We start from the raw sequence: 16,701 nt of genomic DNA on the forward strand, positions 1-16,701 counted from the left end.
ACTGATAAAACGATGGGTTTTGTCTTAATAAAAGAGGGGGTCAATATGTTCAGAACATCCTAAATATTTATACAAATATGTTTATTAGTCATGAATTTTGCCATTGACCACAACACATATATTAGGATTGCCAATCATAGGACAGCAATGGCATCGTGCTCAATGGGAGGACATTGTGGCATAAACTAAGGATTGTGTCTTGATAAAACTGGGGTGGGACATGTTCAGGGATATGCATCCTAAGTACTAGTAAACATGTGTTTATTAGTCATGAATCTCGTCACTGACTCTGCTACTATACTTTTAATAATGTTCTACCTGTAATTCCACTTTGGAGTGACCTCACGTCAGGGAACCTGTGCAGATTTCCCCCAAAATATCCAAGTAAAACACTGTATCCCAATAAATCCACATCAATTTATGAAGACACGTTTAAAAACACCAGAATATTGTAAACAATGAGAAAAACAGAATTGACAAATGTATTGAGAACATTCAAGTGTTATACAAAACTAGGGAGATTGAGTTTTGTGAGAAACTGAAAATACAGATGAACAAAAATAAACCCAATCCCAGAAATGCAGAAGCTGAGGAGACATGGCAAAACAAACAATGGACACATAAGCATTAAAGGAGATCCTTTCAAAGTGCTCCACACACAAACAAAGCAACATTCTTAGTATAAATAAAAGCAATGCCAAGGACTGGGAAACAGGTAGCCATGGATTAACTGACAATGTATTTCAAAAGATATGTCAGTTTCCTACGAAAGCAATGCAGAGACGAAATGTGTAAACCTAGTTAGGGTTCCTGATTGTGTGACTTTCCTTCCCATTGTGAAAGACATTGCAAGACAACGGGTTTTTGAATGAGTAACATTGGATGGAAGGACATTGGGCGTAGCTCATGTGCCCATGAAGGGTAACTGACGCACGAACATCATGCAATATGTTGATTGTGAAAAAAGAGAGTAAACAGAGCGAAGACGGGGTGAGGCATTGTTTCTCGGGAGTGCCAGATACCATCACACATTTGGCAACCATTAGGCCAACAGCCTAACCTGCAAGACGCCGCAGGAAAGGTGGTTGCATAATGGCCCGATGCCCACCCCCTGAAACCTAAAACAAAGGGGACTGGCGAAATCACTGTATCCAACTAGACTAAAAACAAAAAAAAATCTCTTTAATACATCCTATGACACCACTGTTGACACCACAGCCTTCTGTGTACATGGATTTAGGCATGGTTGTCGCAAACACTGTCACTCTCTGGCCTCACCGTGGGGGGGAGGCTGTGGTGTGTGTATGAGATAAACTCTCACACTGGCTTTTTGGAGGTGTCTCGCCCAGACAGGTTTGCTCTTCTGCTCTCGCTCACTTGCTTTAGTCCTGGTCATTGGGGAAGTCAGTGTGGTGATTAAAGCCCTATATTTACCAATGGCATTGACACAAATACAGCATATTACTTACCGTTCTCTTTCGGTACCTAAGGTGACCAGGGTTCGTATCCCAGTTATTCCCCTATCCCAATCCCAGGTTGTAATCTTGAGTGGCTCTCCCAGCCTAACCACTTCCCTTACCCTAACCTGCGAGCGTATCCAATTCCTCGTTTCACCAATCACCAATTTAGCCTGGTTTCACACTGCCAACGTTGCGTGTTGGTGGCGGCTGCGTTGCCTGGTGATTACATTTCGGCACTTATGTTAACAGGTTAGAGCACATGTGTCAAACTCAACACTAATAATGCAAGTCCCACAATGCACTACCACCCCGTTGGTAGTAAAATGTTTAATTACCGCTGATACTTACATTTACATCAGCTTGAGGTCTTGCCACCGTCTTGTCAGCCATCTCGTCTGCCAGTATTTTAGAAATGAAAAGCTGCCGAAAGGGCTCCTCCTCTTCCGCTACGTAGCCAAGATGGCGCCCGTTTAAGGCGAGTAGTGTACATCGTTTCACACTGCAGTTTTTTACCGTTTGCAGTGCGCCATCCGGGTACTTTCAGTGCCCTGCATTCTGCTGATTCTGTCAGTGTGAACGCCCTAAGCACTGAAAGTCAGTGTTTGAAGTGCACAAGTAGACACAGCTTGTGTCAATTTAGGCCCGCAAGCGTGAGCCCTTGCCCCACTGTCTGCAGCCTCATCACCTGAAGTCAAAGTTTAGCTTGTGGCCTGTCTCTCTCCCCCCAAAAATGGCCAAACGAAAGGTGGACTTCTCTCTCTCACACCCGTCTCACTCTCTCTCTCACACACACACACACCTGTCTCACTCTCTGACACACAACACATCTCACTCTCTCTCTCTCACACACACACACACACACATCCGTCTCACTCTCTCTCACACACACCTGTCTCACTCTCTGACACACACACACATCTCACTCTCACACACACACACACACACCTGTCTCACTCTCTCTCACACACACTTCTCACTCTCTCTCACACACACACGCACGTCTCACCCTCTCTCACACACACACTTTCTCTCACACACAGAGGTCTCACTTTCTCTCACACACATTATGTCTCACGTGCGTCTCATAAGCACTCTCTCACACACCCACATCTTATCTCATACTCTTTCCCTCTCCCTGACACACACACGCTTGCGACTCATACTCTCTCTCTCTCTCTCCCTGACACACACACACACACACGCTTGCGACTCATACTCTCTCTCTCTCTCTCTCCCTGACACACACACACACGCACATGTGTCTCATACTCTCTCCCAAACACAGTCAGAGCCAGACTGGTGAATAAAAAGCACAATCACTGTGACCCATGACCTCTGACTGTATCATCACTGTGACCTCTGACTGTATCATCACTGTGACCCATGACTGTATCATCACTGTGACCTATGACCTCTGACTGTATCATCACTGTGACCCATGACCTCTGACTGTATCATCACTGTACCCTCTTCATTGTGATGAAGTAGTTTGTTCATCAGCTGGCGTGTGCTAACAGGTTGGTGTCTTTACTGTGTTTGTGTGTGTGCTAACAGGTTGGTGTCTTTACTTTGTGTGTGTGTGTGTGCGCGTGTGCTAACAGGTTGGTGTCTTTACTGTGTGTGTGTGTGTGTGTGTGCGTGCGTGCGTGTGTGCGTGCGTGCGTGCGTGCGTGCGTGCGTGCGTGCGTGCGTGCGTGCGTGCGCGTGCTAACAGGTTGGTGTCTTTACTGTGTGGGTGTGTGTGGGTGGGGGGTGTCTTTACTGCTAACCCTTTGGGGAAAGGATGCTGATTAAGGGGCGTCGGTCATAGACAAGGTCAGCCCATCACTGCCTCTCACTGGAGTCATCCAGGAATCTCATCCAATCAGCTCTCTCTCTGACACTTCCTGTGAAGCTGTTTTGCGGAGCGATGTCTGATTTGGTTGGTGAACGTAACCGAGTGAAACCCAGAGTCCTGACAAAGTCAGCCATCCTGCTTATTGAGATGTACCAGTGCTCTTCTGTTGTCATGGCGACAGAGCTTTGAAGACTCCACTCTCACCTGATCTCACCTCTAATATGTCCAATGGCAAGTTTCAGATCTCACATCCCTGTCCAAACACACACACACACACACACAGCTCTCTCACATCCCTGTCCAAACACACACACACACACACACACACACACAGCTCTCTCACATCCCTGTCCAAACACACACACACACACACAGCTCTCTCACATCCCTGTCCAAACACACACACACACACACAGCTCTCACATCCCTGTCCAAACACACACACACACACACACACACACACACACACACAGCTCTCTCACATCCCTGTCCAAACACACACACACACACACAGCTCTCTCACATCCCTGTCCAAACACACACACACACACACAGCTCTCTCACATCCCTGTCCAAACACACACACACACACACACACACACAGCTCTCTCACATCCCTGTCCAAACACACACACACACACACACACACACAGCTCTCTCACATCCCTGTCCAAACACACACACACACACACAGCTCTCACATCCCTGTCCAAACACACACACACATACACAGCTCTCTCACATCCCTGTCCAAACACACACACACACACACACACACACACACACAGCTCTCTCACATCCCTGTCCAAACACACACACACACTCACACACAGCTCTCACATCCCTGTCCAAACACACACACACACACACACACACACACACACAGCTCTCTCACATCCCTGTCCAAACACACACACACACTCACACACAGCTCTCACATCCCTGTCCAAACACACACACACACACACACACACACACAGCTCTCTCACATCCCTGTCCAAACACACACATGAGCTTTCTTTTTTCCCTCATCCTCCACACACACAGATAGAAACATGCATACAATCCCACCCCTTGTCCTGGAGGGCAGGGGTTCTCCACCTTTTCTACTCCACGGCCCACCTATTCGTATTTGTAACAGGGTGAGGCCCAACAGACACCCCACTCATTTTAGCTAATCTATATTCCATTCTAATTAATAAATGATTGTTATGTGTCACAAAGAGCAACATCAGCACCTGCTACAGGAGGGAGCCTAGAAATGAATACAAGAAAATACAACTCTAGATATTGCACTATCAAAATTGTATTGTGCACCAGAAAACAACATAAAACCACACAATAGGGATTTATTATCAAGACCCAAAAGATAGCATGCACTCAAAACAAGTGAGGAAACATGCAAACAAGACCACTCAATGACCTTACTTAGCGAACTGTGTAGACATGGTCGACGCTGGAGGGTTGGGATAATCATAAAGTGTGGAAAGTCATCGACTATTCACAATAATAATCTAATATAATACCGATAATCATATAATAATAATCTTTATTTATAGACACCGTTTATAAAGTGCTCCCCATAGGCAGCAAAATAAAAATCCCCCATAGGCAGCAAAATAAAAATCCCCCATAGGCAGCAAAATAAAAATCGTGAAATCATTAAAATGAAACGGATGAAAACAACAACAAATTAAAATAAATAAGAAATAATAGCGGGTAAAAACATGGAAATGTTTTGGAAATAAAAGATATTTCAAAAGAAAATTAAAACTCAGGCAACACCAGGAAAGGCTCTCCTATAAAAGTGTGTTATAAGAAGGGACTCTAAGGAAGTCACAGACTCAGCCAACCTGACTTCCTTCACACACTGGTTGCAGGGCAGTGGGGGTACACTTACCACTGGGTTTACGTAGTGCATCTAAAAAACACATTAGATCTCCCCACAAACCTCACACTCGCCTACAGCTTTACGAACAAAACACACAAACATCCCAACTCTACACAAACCTCACACTCGCCTACAACGTTAAGAATCAGGAGCAAACAGACAGACAGACAGGTCAGTCAGTAGAAGTACACACCCAGTGAGGGTCAGAGTGCAACCTGGATGCTTATTGGACTGCAGAAGACTGATCCCCTCCTCCAGTAAGAGACCAGAATCCACTGAATCATATAACCTAAAATAAAAATATACTTCTTTAGTCTGTCATGGATCTTCAAACACAAACATACACACTCTCTCGGTTTCACACACACAGTATCTGTTTTTTTTTTTTATAAAACGTACTCACTCCATCACTCACACACACACCATCTTTTTCCCTCTTCAATTCAGTTGAGCTCTATTGGCATGTTTCAAAGCAGTGGTGCCAAAGCAAATACATTTCAAACACAATATTACAATATCGTTAGATACAATATCTTTTTTTTATTATTTAATATTACACACACACACACAGAGTCCTGCACACAGTGTGTCCATACAGACCCCTCCATGTATAGACTACATACAAAAACAGAAGATGATGTATCTCTTGTTCTTTTTATTAAAACCAACGTACCTACTCACTCACACGACATTTGGCCCCATCATTTCGATCTCCACACGCTGGTTGCAGTCCAGTTTGAAGTATTTTTTCTCAACACACTTACCACTGGGTTTAGTGCATCTCAACCTTCATGGAGAAAAACAGAGACACAGAAACACATTAGATTTCCCCACAGACCTCACACTCGCCTACAGCTTTAAGGATAAAACACACAACTACATTACAACTCTACACCAACCTCACACTCGTGGACAGCTTTAAGGATAAAACAAACACAAACATCACAACTCTACACAGACCTCACACTCGCCTACAGTTTTAAGGATAAAACACACAAACATCACAACTCTACACAAACCTCACACTCGCCTACAGCTTTAAGGATAAAACACACAAACATCACAACTCTACACAAACCTCACACTCGTGTGTGTGTGGAGGGAGGGTAAGACCTAACAACCTAACAAAACCACTGAAGTCCTTTGGAGTTTTGTGTTTGGATGTGGTTTACTTAGGAGACATACAGAATGTATATGCATTTTTGGGGAATGTTAAAACAATACTCAAAGTTGCATAAAAGGTCTATCTGGCACTTGACTGTGATGAAACAATTTACTTTTTGTTCTCTTCAATCACCTCTTGTATTGTTGTACCTCACAATAAAGGTTATACTTGAAATGATTGTAAGTTGTTTTAGTGCTGTGTGAAAATATCCATTCCATCTCTATAATATTGTGCAAATCTGGGTCACCCAATAGGACTGTATATTATGCAATCTGAAGACACATTTTTCTCTTCAGAGACACACTCACCTCAGCTCCTCACACCTGCTCAATGCAGGCTGCAGCATCCTCAGCTTCTCTGCTGTTATTTTGCACTCATGGAGCTCCAGGCTTCTGATGGTCGGGCAACACTGCAGGCAGTACAGCAGCACCCAGCAGTCTGTACTCGTCAGGAGAATTTTGACAAACTTCATCTCCCCCCAGACTCCCATGGCTCTCCTTACAAACTCCTCCTCATGGAGCTCATAGAGACATTGAAGTATATACAGCATATCCTCTTGCATTTTGTGATATTGCAAATTGCTTAGAAGCCACTCCTGCAGATAAGCTTGAATGGATGCCCAGGACTGCTTTTTCAGGTGTGGGTAAAGGTCTCTGTTTGAAAGCCCAAAAAGGAATTGCACAACAGGTCTAAAATGTGCAAGGTTTCCAAACAACTCCTGTAGTTTGCCAAGTGCCTCTTCCTCATTCTCTAACATCAGGTACTGGAGAGCAGCGAAGAACTCCTGGAAGCTCAGATGCATGAAACTGTACATTATTTCCTGTTTGACTGGTCTCTTTAGGAATAATTTGCAGAGGAAAGGATTGTATTTGGTTGCTTGTGATGGATCAGGGAAAACCTCAGACAAACTCTTCTCATCAAACAGGACCGTATGTTCATGTAACTTTCCCTCTGCCAGCTGGCCCAGGCGCCTCAGCAGTGTTTCAGGCTGACTCAAACCCTGGCAGTGATGATCAAGCAGAGTGGACACAAAGTGCACAAATATAGAGGTAGTTGTTTGTAGTTTTTCAGTGATGTCCGTGTGTCCTTCTTCTTGATCCCTGAAAACTGTGCAGATGATCCAGCAGATGACGGGGATGAAGCAGGCAGTGTACAAAGTCTCGTTGGTCCTCACACAGTTAAATGCTTTCTTTGCTAGCAGCTTTTCTTTGAAAAACCTCTGGAAGTACTCCTTCACCCCCTCCTCAGTGAAGCCTAGGATGTCAGTGAAACGCTGAGAATCACTGAGCAGCTTGCTCAGTTTGTCTGAAGCAGTGGATCTGGTGGTGACCAGCAGGAAGCACTTAGGCAGGAGAAGCCCCTTCAGCAGAGCGCTCAGAGTGGCCTCAACAGGAGCTTCTTTGAAAGGGTCTTTAAGTGGTACTGTGCTAGTTTTCTCAAATGAGAACTTGAGCTCATCGAAGCCATCAATGAGGAAGAGCACTTTCATTTTAGAGTCCTTCAGCACCTCTGCTGTTTCACTGGTGAAGCTTGGACAGTAGCTCAGGAGATCCATCAGACTGTGTGCCTCTGATATTTCATTAAGCTCTTTGCATTTAAGGTGAAGAACCAGGTGGAACAGGTCTTCGAATACTTTTCCTGAGGCCCAGTCATACATGATCTTCTGAGCAGTGAAGGATTTTCCATGTCCAGAGTGGCCCTGAAGAATGACTGCCTTTGGAACATCTCCACCGCCATCGGGTTTGAACAACTGGTCAACAGTGATTCTGCTGTATGTATCACTGGCCCTGGTTTTTAAGACATGCTGGTGATGTTCTCCTCTACAACGGATCTCCTCCTCTCTTTCTCTCTGCTTTCTGTGTGTCTCAACGATCAGCAGCTCAGTGTAGCGATCAGACAGCAGCACATTCTCACCAGGTCGAGAGTTATACTCCTTCACTTTTTTATATGTGGAGCAAACGGATGTCTTGTATTCATTTATTTTGGAGGTATGATCTACAAACGAACAATTTTGTACACAGCATTGACTATCATTTTAAATGATGCTTCAGTTTTAATTTGACATAATAATTTAAGTCTACGCAGAATAAAATCTGAATTTACCAGCATCCGGTGGTGGTGTTGCCAGAGCATAAACCCCAAAACCTTCAGGGAATAAAGAGGATGAATTTTGTGTGTGTGTGTGAGTGACAGCTCTGTAGATGAAGCATGTCCTCTATATTACCCTCAACCAGGGCATCAATAGATAATTTACAGTTGAATTCAATGTATTTTTCTTACCATGATAATGATGTTGAATGTTTGAATTGATGCCGATGTTTCCCTGAACTGTATTGCCGGTCACAGATGGACTTGAGACAATTTTCTCATACTTGCAGCCTCTTCTGGGTCCTCTCCTGTCAAGACTTCAAACAGAAAGCAGACCTAACAAACAGCAGCACTAGAGACAGATACGTCCCTTACTAAAAAAAGTACAAAAGACTGGGTCGGAGTTTTAGAATAACATTTCTTGCAACTGTGACTGTAGTTTTTGTACATTCTTTGTGTACACGTCCTTCAGGTATGGTAGTGTATTATAAAAGTGAAACGATGCATACATTATTCCAACGGCGTGAGTAAGTAGTAAAAGTAGTTAAAGAGCTCAACTGATGTGCCGTTTATCTCCTCTCATTAGCACTCTCCACACACACACACTCTATCAGACTGATAACATCAGTAACATCAGTAATATCAGAAATATACTACTACGACTCCGTTACGGACAGACGGACGGACAGATTCGATTGACTCTTTTTCATTTATGGTTCTTCGAAGGTGTAAGGTCTGTGTTCTGTCCATGTCTAATTTCTGTGTTTGTCTCCCTTGTGTGGTCGCATGTTTGTTCCCGTGTCTAGTCCTCGTGCTTCCTTGTTCCCGCCATGTGCTTTCCCTGTGTTTGTTTGTCTGTGCCATGTGCCCTCTTGTTGTTGTCCGTGTCTCCACCCCTCACCTGTTCCCAATCTCCCGGGTTGTGTGTGTCATTGGGTTCACCTGTGTCCTGTTAATTCCCCTTGTTTAATCCACCTGTGTCCTTGTCTGCCCCGCCTTGATTGTTCTCACCTGTCCCTCGTTATCTGTTGCCTGTGTGTATATATAGTCCTTGTTTTCTTGTTCCTCGTTGTGTCGTCGTAAGTTTGTGTTTGATGGTACGTTCCTTGTGTTTCCACTGCTCCTCGTGTATTCCTAGCGTTTAGCGCTTCTGCCTTGTTCAAGTGATTACTCGTGCTTCTGACCTCTGCCTGCCCTACTACTATTCTCCTGCCTATTCCCTGTGTGGATTTGTTTGCCTATTTTTGGACTGCCTACCTGTGTACCGAACCCTGCTAGTAAACGTTTATTCTTCTGAATCTACCCCTGTGCTGAGTCGTGCGATTGAGTCCTGCACAACACCCACCATTCGTAACAGTACGACGACACCAAAGATGGACTCAGCCGACTCAGACTCAGTGCTCAGACTCAGTTTGAGCAAACAAGCCTCCTCTCTCTGCCTCGTGACAAGGGGAATAGAGGAGCAAGGGAGAAGTTCCCTGAAGTCCCTGAACCTGCTGTTGGGACAATTCGAGCAGCTCCTGGATCGTTGGGATTCCCTCGCTGCACCTCCCTCTCCAGCTCCGGTTCCATGCCGCCTGGATTCCGGCTCCAGGGTTTCAGCTTCACTCACCAATACTGCTCTGGCTTCAGCTCCGACTCCACGTCTCCTGCCTCCCGCCGTCAGGACAGCCGCAGTCGCCCTAGGAAGAGCTTCTGACGCTGTCAACCTCGAAGCAGCCTCTACCAATGCCACCATCAAAGCGGTCTCTGACGCCGTCAACGCAGCCTTTGGAGCTTCCACCCTTGAAGCTATCTCCGCCGCCCTCGAAGCTGCCTATGCAGCATTGGAAAGATTTTCTGTCACACCCAAAGAAGCCTCTGGCGCTGCCTTGCTCGATGCAGCTTCTATTGCCATCGATGCAGCCTCTGCCACCCTCGAAGCAGCCTCTGATGCTGCCGCCTCCGAGGTCGTCTCTGCTGCCCCAGAGGTAGCCTCCGTCGCTACCACTCCCAAAGCAGCCTCTGCCTCCCCCGAAGCAGCCTCTGACGCTGCCGCCCCAGAAGCAGCCTCTGACGCTGCCGCCCCTGAAGTAGCCTCCGTTGCTACCGCCCCAGAAGCAGCCTCTGACGCTGCCGCCTCCGAGGTCGTCGCTGCTGCCCCAGATGTAGCCTCCGTCGCTACCACTCCCAAAGCAGCCTCTGCCTCCCCCGAAGCAGCCTCTGACGCTGCCGCCCCAGAAGCAGCCTCTGACGCTGCCGCCCCTGAAGTAGCCTCCGTTGCTACCGCCCCAGAAGCAGCCTCTGACGCTGCCGCCTCCGAGGTCGTCGCTGCTGCCCCAGATGTAGCCTCCGTCGCTACCACTCCCAAAGCAGCCTCTGCCTCTCCCGAAGCAGCTTCTGATGCTGCCACCACCGAAGCAGCCTCTGACGCTGCCGCTCCCGACGTAGCCTCTGTCGCTACCACCCCAGAAGCTACCTCTGATGCCCCCGATGTAGCCTCTGTCGCTACCACCCCAGAAGCAGCCTCTGACGCTGCCGCCCCAGAAGCTACCTCTGATGCCCCCGATGTAGCCTCTGTCGCTACCACCCCAGAAGCAGCCTCTGACGCTGCCGCCCCCGACGTAGCCTCTGTCGCTACCACCCCAGAAGCAGCCTCTGACGCTGCCGCCCCCGACGTAGCCTCTGTCGCTACCACCCCAGAAGCGTCCTCTGACGCTGCCGCCCCGGAAGCAGCCTCCGACGCTACCACCCCCGACGTAGCCTCTGTCGCTACCACCCCAGAAGCAGCCTCTGATGCCACTGACGTAGCCTCCGTCGCTACCGCTCCCGAAGCACCCACTGCTGCCCCCGACGTAGCCTCTGTTGCTAGCGACCCCGAAGCAGCCTCTGTCGCTGCTGTCCCTGAAGCAGTCTCTGAAGAAATTGCTGATGGTGACGCCACTGAGGCCTACGCCACAGCAGAACCAGCCGCCGCAGATCAAGCCGCCGCTCTCCCTGCAGACCGAGCCGTCGCTCACCCTGCAGACCCGGCCGTCGCTGACCCTGCAGACCCGGCCGTCGCTGACCCTGCAGACCCAGCCGTCGCTGACCCAGCAGACCCAGCCGACGCTCACCCAGCTTGTGCGTACCCTACAGCCAGCGCTGCCGACCCGGACCCCGCAGCCACCGCTGCCGACCCGCACCCCGCAGCTGACCCGGACCCTGCTGCCACAGCTGCCAACCAAGATCCTCCAGCATCCGTTTCCGATGCAGACCCAGCAGCACCCTCTGCCGAGACCGGTCCAGCAGCACCTTCTGATGGCGTCGCTGCTGAGGGCTCTGCTGTTCCAAGCGCCCCTGGCCGGAGTGCCCCTGTCCCGAGCGCCCCTGTCCGGAGCGCCCCTGTCCCGAGCGCCCCTGGCCGGAGCGCCCCTGGCCGGAGCGCCCCTGGTCCGAGCGCCCCTGTCCCGAGCGCCCCTGTCCCGAGCGCCCCTGTCCCGAGCGCCCCTGTCCCGAGCGCCCCTGTCCCGAGCGCCCCGGTCCCGAGCGCCCCGGTCCCGAGCGCCCCGGTCCCGAGCGTCCCAGGCGCCCCTGTCCCGAGCGTCCCAGGCGCCCCTGTCCCGAGCGTCCCAGGCTCCCCTGTCCCGAGCGTCCCAGGCTCCCCTGTCCCGAGCGTCCCAGGCTCCCCTGTCCCGAGCGTCCCAGGCGCCCCTGTCCCGAGCGTCCCAGGTTCCCCTGTCCCGAGCGCCTCAGGCGTCCCGGTTCCGAGCGTCTCCGGCGTTCCTGTCCAAGGTGTCCTTGCGCCGGTTCCAGGCGTCCATCCGCCGGCCCCAGGCGCTCCGGATCCTGTCTCCAGTGTTCCTGGGTTCCCTGTCCCAGCTGCAGCAGACCCAGGGTTCGGTGCCGCCAGCCCTAATGAACCAGCGAGTCCAGGTGCCACGTCTATCCCAGCCACTGGCCCTGCAACCCCAAACACCAATCGATATCGCTGGCATCTATTTGTTGTGAGGGTTATTGTTGTGTTTATTGTTGGTCTGTTTGGCCGGTCGCCAAAGACTCTGCCCCTGTTTGGCCACCCACCCGGCCGGTCGCCAAAGACTCTGCCCCTGTTTGGCCATCCACCCGGTCGGTCGTCAAAGACTCTGCCTCTGTTTGGCCATCCACCCGGTCGGCCGCCAAAGACTCTGCCCCGGTTTGGCCACCCACACGGCCAGCCACCAGACATTCTGCCCTTGCTTGGCCGTCCACCCGGTCAGCCACCAGACCCTTCTTTCCAGCCTTCTGTCTGGCCCGGCCTGCCCGCCTGCCTTGCTCTGGACCCCCTCCACCCACCCTAGGTGGATTTGATCTGTTTGTGTGTTTTTGGGCTGTCTGGTCCGGTCTGCCCGCCTGCCTTGCTCTGGACCCCCTCCACCCACCCTAGGTGGATTTGTTCTGTTTGTGTTTAGGGCCGTCTGGAATCCGGCCCTTAGAGGGGGGGTACTGTAAGGTCTGTGTTCTGTCCATGTCTAATTTCTGTGTTTGTCTCCCTTGTGTGGTCGCATGTTTGTTCCCGTGTCTAGTCCTCGTGCTTCCTTGTTCCCGCCATGTGCTTTCCCTGTGTTTGTTTGTCTGTGCCATGTGCCCTCTTGTTGTTGTCCGTGTCTCCACCCCTCACCTGTTCCCAATCTCCCGGGTTGTGTGTGTCATTGGGTTCACCTGTGTCCTGTTAATTCCCCTTGTTTAATCCACCTGTGTCCTTGTCTGCCCCGCCTTGATTGTTCTCACCTGTCCCTCGTTATCTGTTGCCTGTGTGTATATATAGTCCTTGTTTTCTTGTTCCTCGTTGTGTCGTCGTAAGTTTGTGTTTGATGGTACGTTCCTTGTGTTTCCACTGCTCCTCGTGTATTCCTAGCGTTTAGCGCTTCTGCCTTGTTCAAGTGATTACTCGTGCTTCTGACCTCTGCCTGCCCTACTACTATTCTCCTGCCTATTCCCTGTGTGGATTTGTTTGCCTATTTTTGGACTGCCTACCTGTGTACCGAACCCTGCTAGTAAACGTTTATTCTTCTGAATCTACCCCTGTGCTGAGTCGTGCGATTGAGTCCTGCACAACACCCACCATTCGTAACAGAAGGCTGTGGGTGCTGAAAACAATTCACCGCCAGAACAGTAGGTGGAGCAACAATTTGCAAACATTTTGTCTTAGAGAAGTAAGAGCGGTTGCCCGAATAACTGCAGATTAATGGAAGTCAATGCACACCGTAAACATAAGAAGTGCGGGGACCATATAAAAAAAAACTGTTGGATAACTGGACTTCGCTCTGTGTTGTGGCTAAGATCCCTGCTTGCTTGCCATTATGTGTCAGTTGTCCTTTTGTTTAAATAAATGGTGTGGAAAATGCCAACATTAGCCATTACTCTGCTCATCAGTATTAGCCTACTTTCAAGGTAAAATCAAGGTATGGGGGGGGGTACCTACCGCTCTGTAAGGATGTCTCCATGAGTGTAACTGCTGTTGAACTTGGTCGCCATTAAGTCAAACCCTCGGGTGTTAGAACATCTACAATACAAATGAATAAATGCCAACAAACTGAACATATATTAAAACATATTTCAATTTGAACAATATGTTGCTGACAGACATAAGTCTCACTTACAGATAACTATTCGTTTCTTACATATCCTACACTTTACTTTAGCTGCCGTAGAGACGCAACTAGGCTATTCCACGTTCTTCTCAGACATGACATTAACAGTCCACTAGACCGAAGACACGTCTTGACAAACGGCCTAATCAAGAATGTTCCACACACACTGCCTAATCAAGAATGTTCCACACACACTGAGTAATACAGGGTGTCACATGACTCTAGAGTAGGATGTTATTGTTCTGAAAGGGTCCTTTGGTCTGGGTCGAGGCCATATAAATCTATGAACATATTTAAAATTAAAATTCCACACTGAGGCAAAGTTGACAAAGTATCATACACATCTCTAAAGGTATTTCTCCAATAACACTGAATACCCAACTGGGTATTTGAGGGGACAGGAAAGACTGAAATCCAAAAAGATCCATGCAGCAAAGCAGTGTTTAATGGAAGGAGAGAGATGAGATGCCAACGTCTGCTGCCAAATATGGACATGGGTTGACTTGTGAATATTTCCTGTTTGTCTCATCAGAGTTATTTCAAAAGTCAGAGCTCTTGGTTTCACAGAGGAAGTAAGAAAGGTGTGAAACAGTCAAGGCGTTATATAAAAGCGATCAAATAAGCCAAGCAGTAGACACCAAAAGCAATCGCCAGTTTTACACACCAGTATTTTCCATAAGATTATGCCCATTAACTTGTGTGGGAAAGTCCTACATTACACAGAGGCCTAAACTCCCATATTAACCAAGGAACACAAGAAACAAAACTTATATTGGACCATCATGTTACAAATGTGGACATATTTGATCCCATTTCTATAGCTCAAAGCAGGAGCCCTTGGGATAACTATTCATGTCCTACACTTTACTTTCAATTCACTTCACATATCATATCATTTCATTGAATAAATCATATATGCTAAATGTACTGGTGAAAACTTATGACTGAAACTGTTATCAACAAGAAACAGAAAATACTTAGAAGGTCTTAACTAACACAGCAAGTTCCTATATTATTACAGCACAGCTGGCTAATAAGTGCTCACGTTAGCCGTTAACGGAATGATGAATGAACGGTATACTAACAGTCATATATTGGCACGCAATGTAAATTACTAATCATTTCATTTTGCATATCAACGAACTAATACAGTTCATAGAAACTAAATGTAAGTCACTAATACATATTAACCAGAGTGTGAGACAACCAAAAAACTTACAGCCATTGCTTTCGAGGATGTGAGGGAAAGCGTAACACAATATACAAGCGTTCACTATGTCCGTAAATTCTCAATCACACGATACAAGCACTTGCATGGTATCAAAGTAAAGGTCCGTCAACAGACACTACGCAGTACTGTGTGCGTGTCTATAACAATAATAATTGCTTATGCACAACAGAAGGCGCAGAAGGAAGAAACGCTTGAGACGGCGCGTAATTGATACCACCGTGTAAAATACATCGTAATATTACCACTCGTATGAAGAGGTTATTTGTAAAAAAATGGATGAAAGCCAATGATGAAAAAATCGGTTTTGACTGAAACTCCCTAGAGTGCACACCGGAAAAAATATAAATACAAACGGAGATATCTGTTATTGAAAAAGAACCCCTCAAATATGTTCTGTAATTATCTTACAATACTTGAATGTCATGAAATGTATTCTCAGAAATAATAGGACAGTAGGACTAATGCCTCAGTCCCAGTAGGGGATAGATATTTAACTGGCATGTGGCATCAGGAAGTACATGCCACTGGCAGGAGGCGGGACATGCCAGTGAGCCGCCACGCAGCAGCATCGACCGTTGACAGCCAATTGCACGAACGAATACTGAGCGAGAAGAGTTTACAGGATTAAATACAATTTCGTAGTTAAAATGTTATTAAGCTTCAAACTAATAAATGTCATAATACATGGTAACAGGAGTGAATTATTTCAATAAGACACTAGAGTGGAGTTAACATTCTCTCGTAATGTAATTGTGCCGGAAAGCAATAGCCTACTTGACTGTAAAAGGAGCTTGTTATCGTTCATCAAACTATAACGTTATACGTACTGAAACTTTAATATTCAACACAACACACAGTAGGTCTACCACAACATTTATTAGCTTGTAGCTAAATAACATTTTAACCTCAAACTTTAATTTAATCCTGTAAACACTTGTCGCTGTCCGGATCCGGATTCATTTTTGGATCCGGTACTTTTTTTAATCGCGTTTACACGGAGTCGTGTCAATAAAAAATTGCGTTTACACGAACAGAGCTGATTGGATGAATCCGCTGTAGTATATCTCCCAGCCCTGTTGGTGGCGCTATAGTGGTGCTACTGACAACTGAAGAAAACGCAGAAGAAGACATGGAGCATGCGTATAAAGTGACAGAAGACAGAAGTCGAGATCCGACTAGTAACGTATCATACATAGCCTACATTTAATCTGCATAATAACACATTATGGTGGTAATAAAAGCCTACCTATATATTTTGCCTTGGTAGCCTATTGGGATATGAGTGCGTACAAAGTAGCCTACGGATATAGTAAATACAAAAATTATTCATAACTGTAGGAGCCATTTCTATCCATCTTTAGTTGAGTTTTAGTTAGGGGAACACACGGTTCTTACCGTAGCTCTGAAACCCACTTCACCGACAGCATCTTGTTAATAA

At 47.4% G+C, this 16,701-nt stretch overlaps 1 protein-coding gene across 1 annotated transcript; it reads right to left on the reverse strand.

Annotated features, from left to right (window-relative positions):
- Nucleotides 1-6,657: 6,657 nt before the first annotated feature.
- On the reverse strand, nt 6,658-13,916 carry LOC105894479 (NACHT, LRR and PYD domains-containing protein 1 homolog). The gene is made up of 2 exons (XM_031563477.2): nt 13,864-13,916; nt 6,658-8,380 (listed from the first exon to the last, which is right to left on the reverse strand). Exons 1-2 carry the CDS (start codon nt 13,914-13,916, stop codon nt 6,658-6,660), a joined length of 1,776 nt encoding a protein of 591 aa, XP_031419337.2.
- Between the last annotated feature and the right edge of the window lie 2,785 nt (nt 13,917-16,701).

Source organism: Clupea harengus, chromosome 26 (genome assembly GCF_900700415.2).
Source record: "Clupea harengus chromosome 26, Ch_v2.0.2, whole genome shotgun sequence".
NCBI lineage: Eukaryota > Metazoa > Chordata > Actinopteri > Clupeiformes > Clupeidae > Clupea > Clupea harengus.

Bases quoted from the DNA above. Each gene is read 5' to 3' on its own strand.
- LOC105894479 (XM_031563477.2), bottom strand. From the start codon at position 13,916: ATGGCGACCAAGTTCAACAGCAGTTACACTCATGGAGACATCCTTACA. The intron at 8,381-13,863 runs GTAGGTACCCCC...TTAAAATGATAG, and splicing joins GGAGACATCCTTACAGAGCG to TCAATGCTGTGTACAAAATT.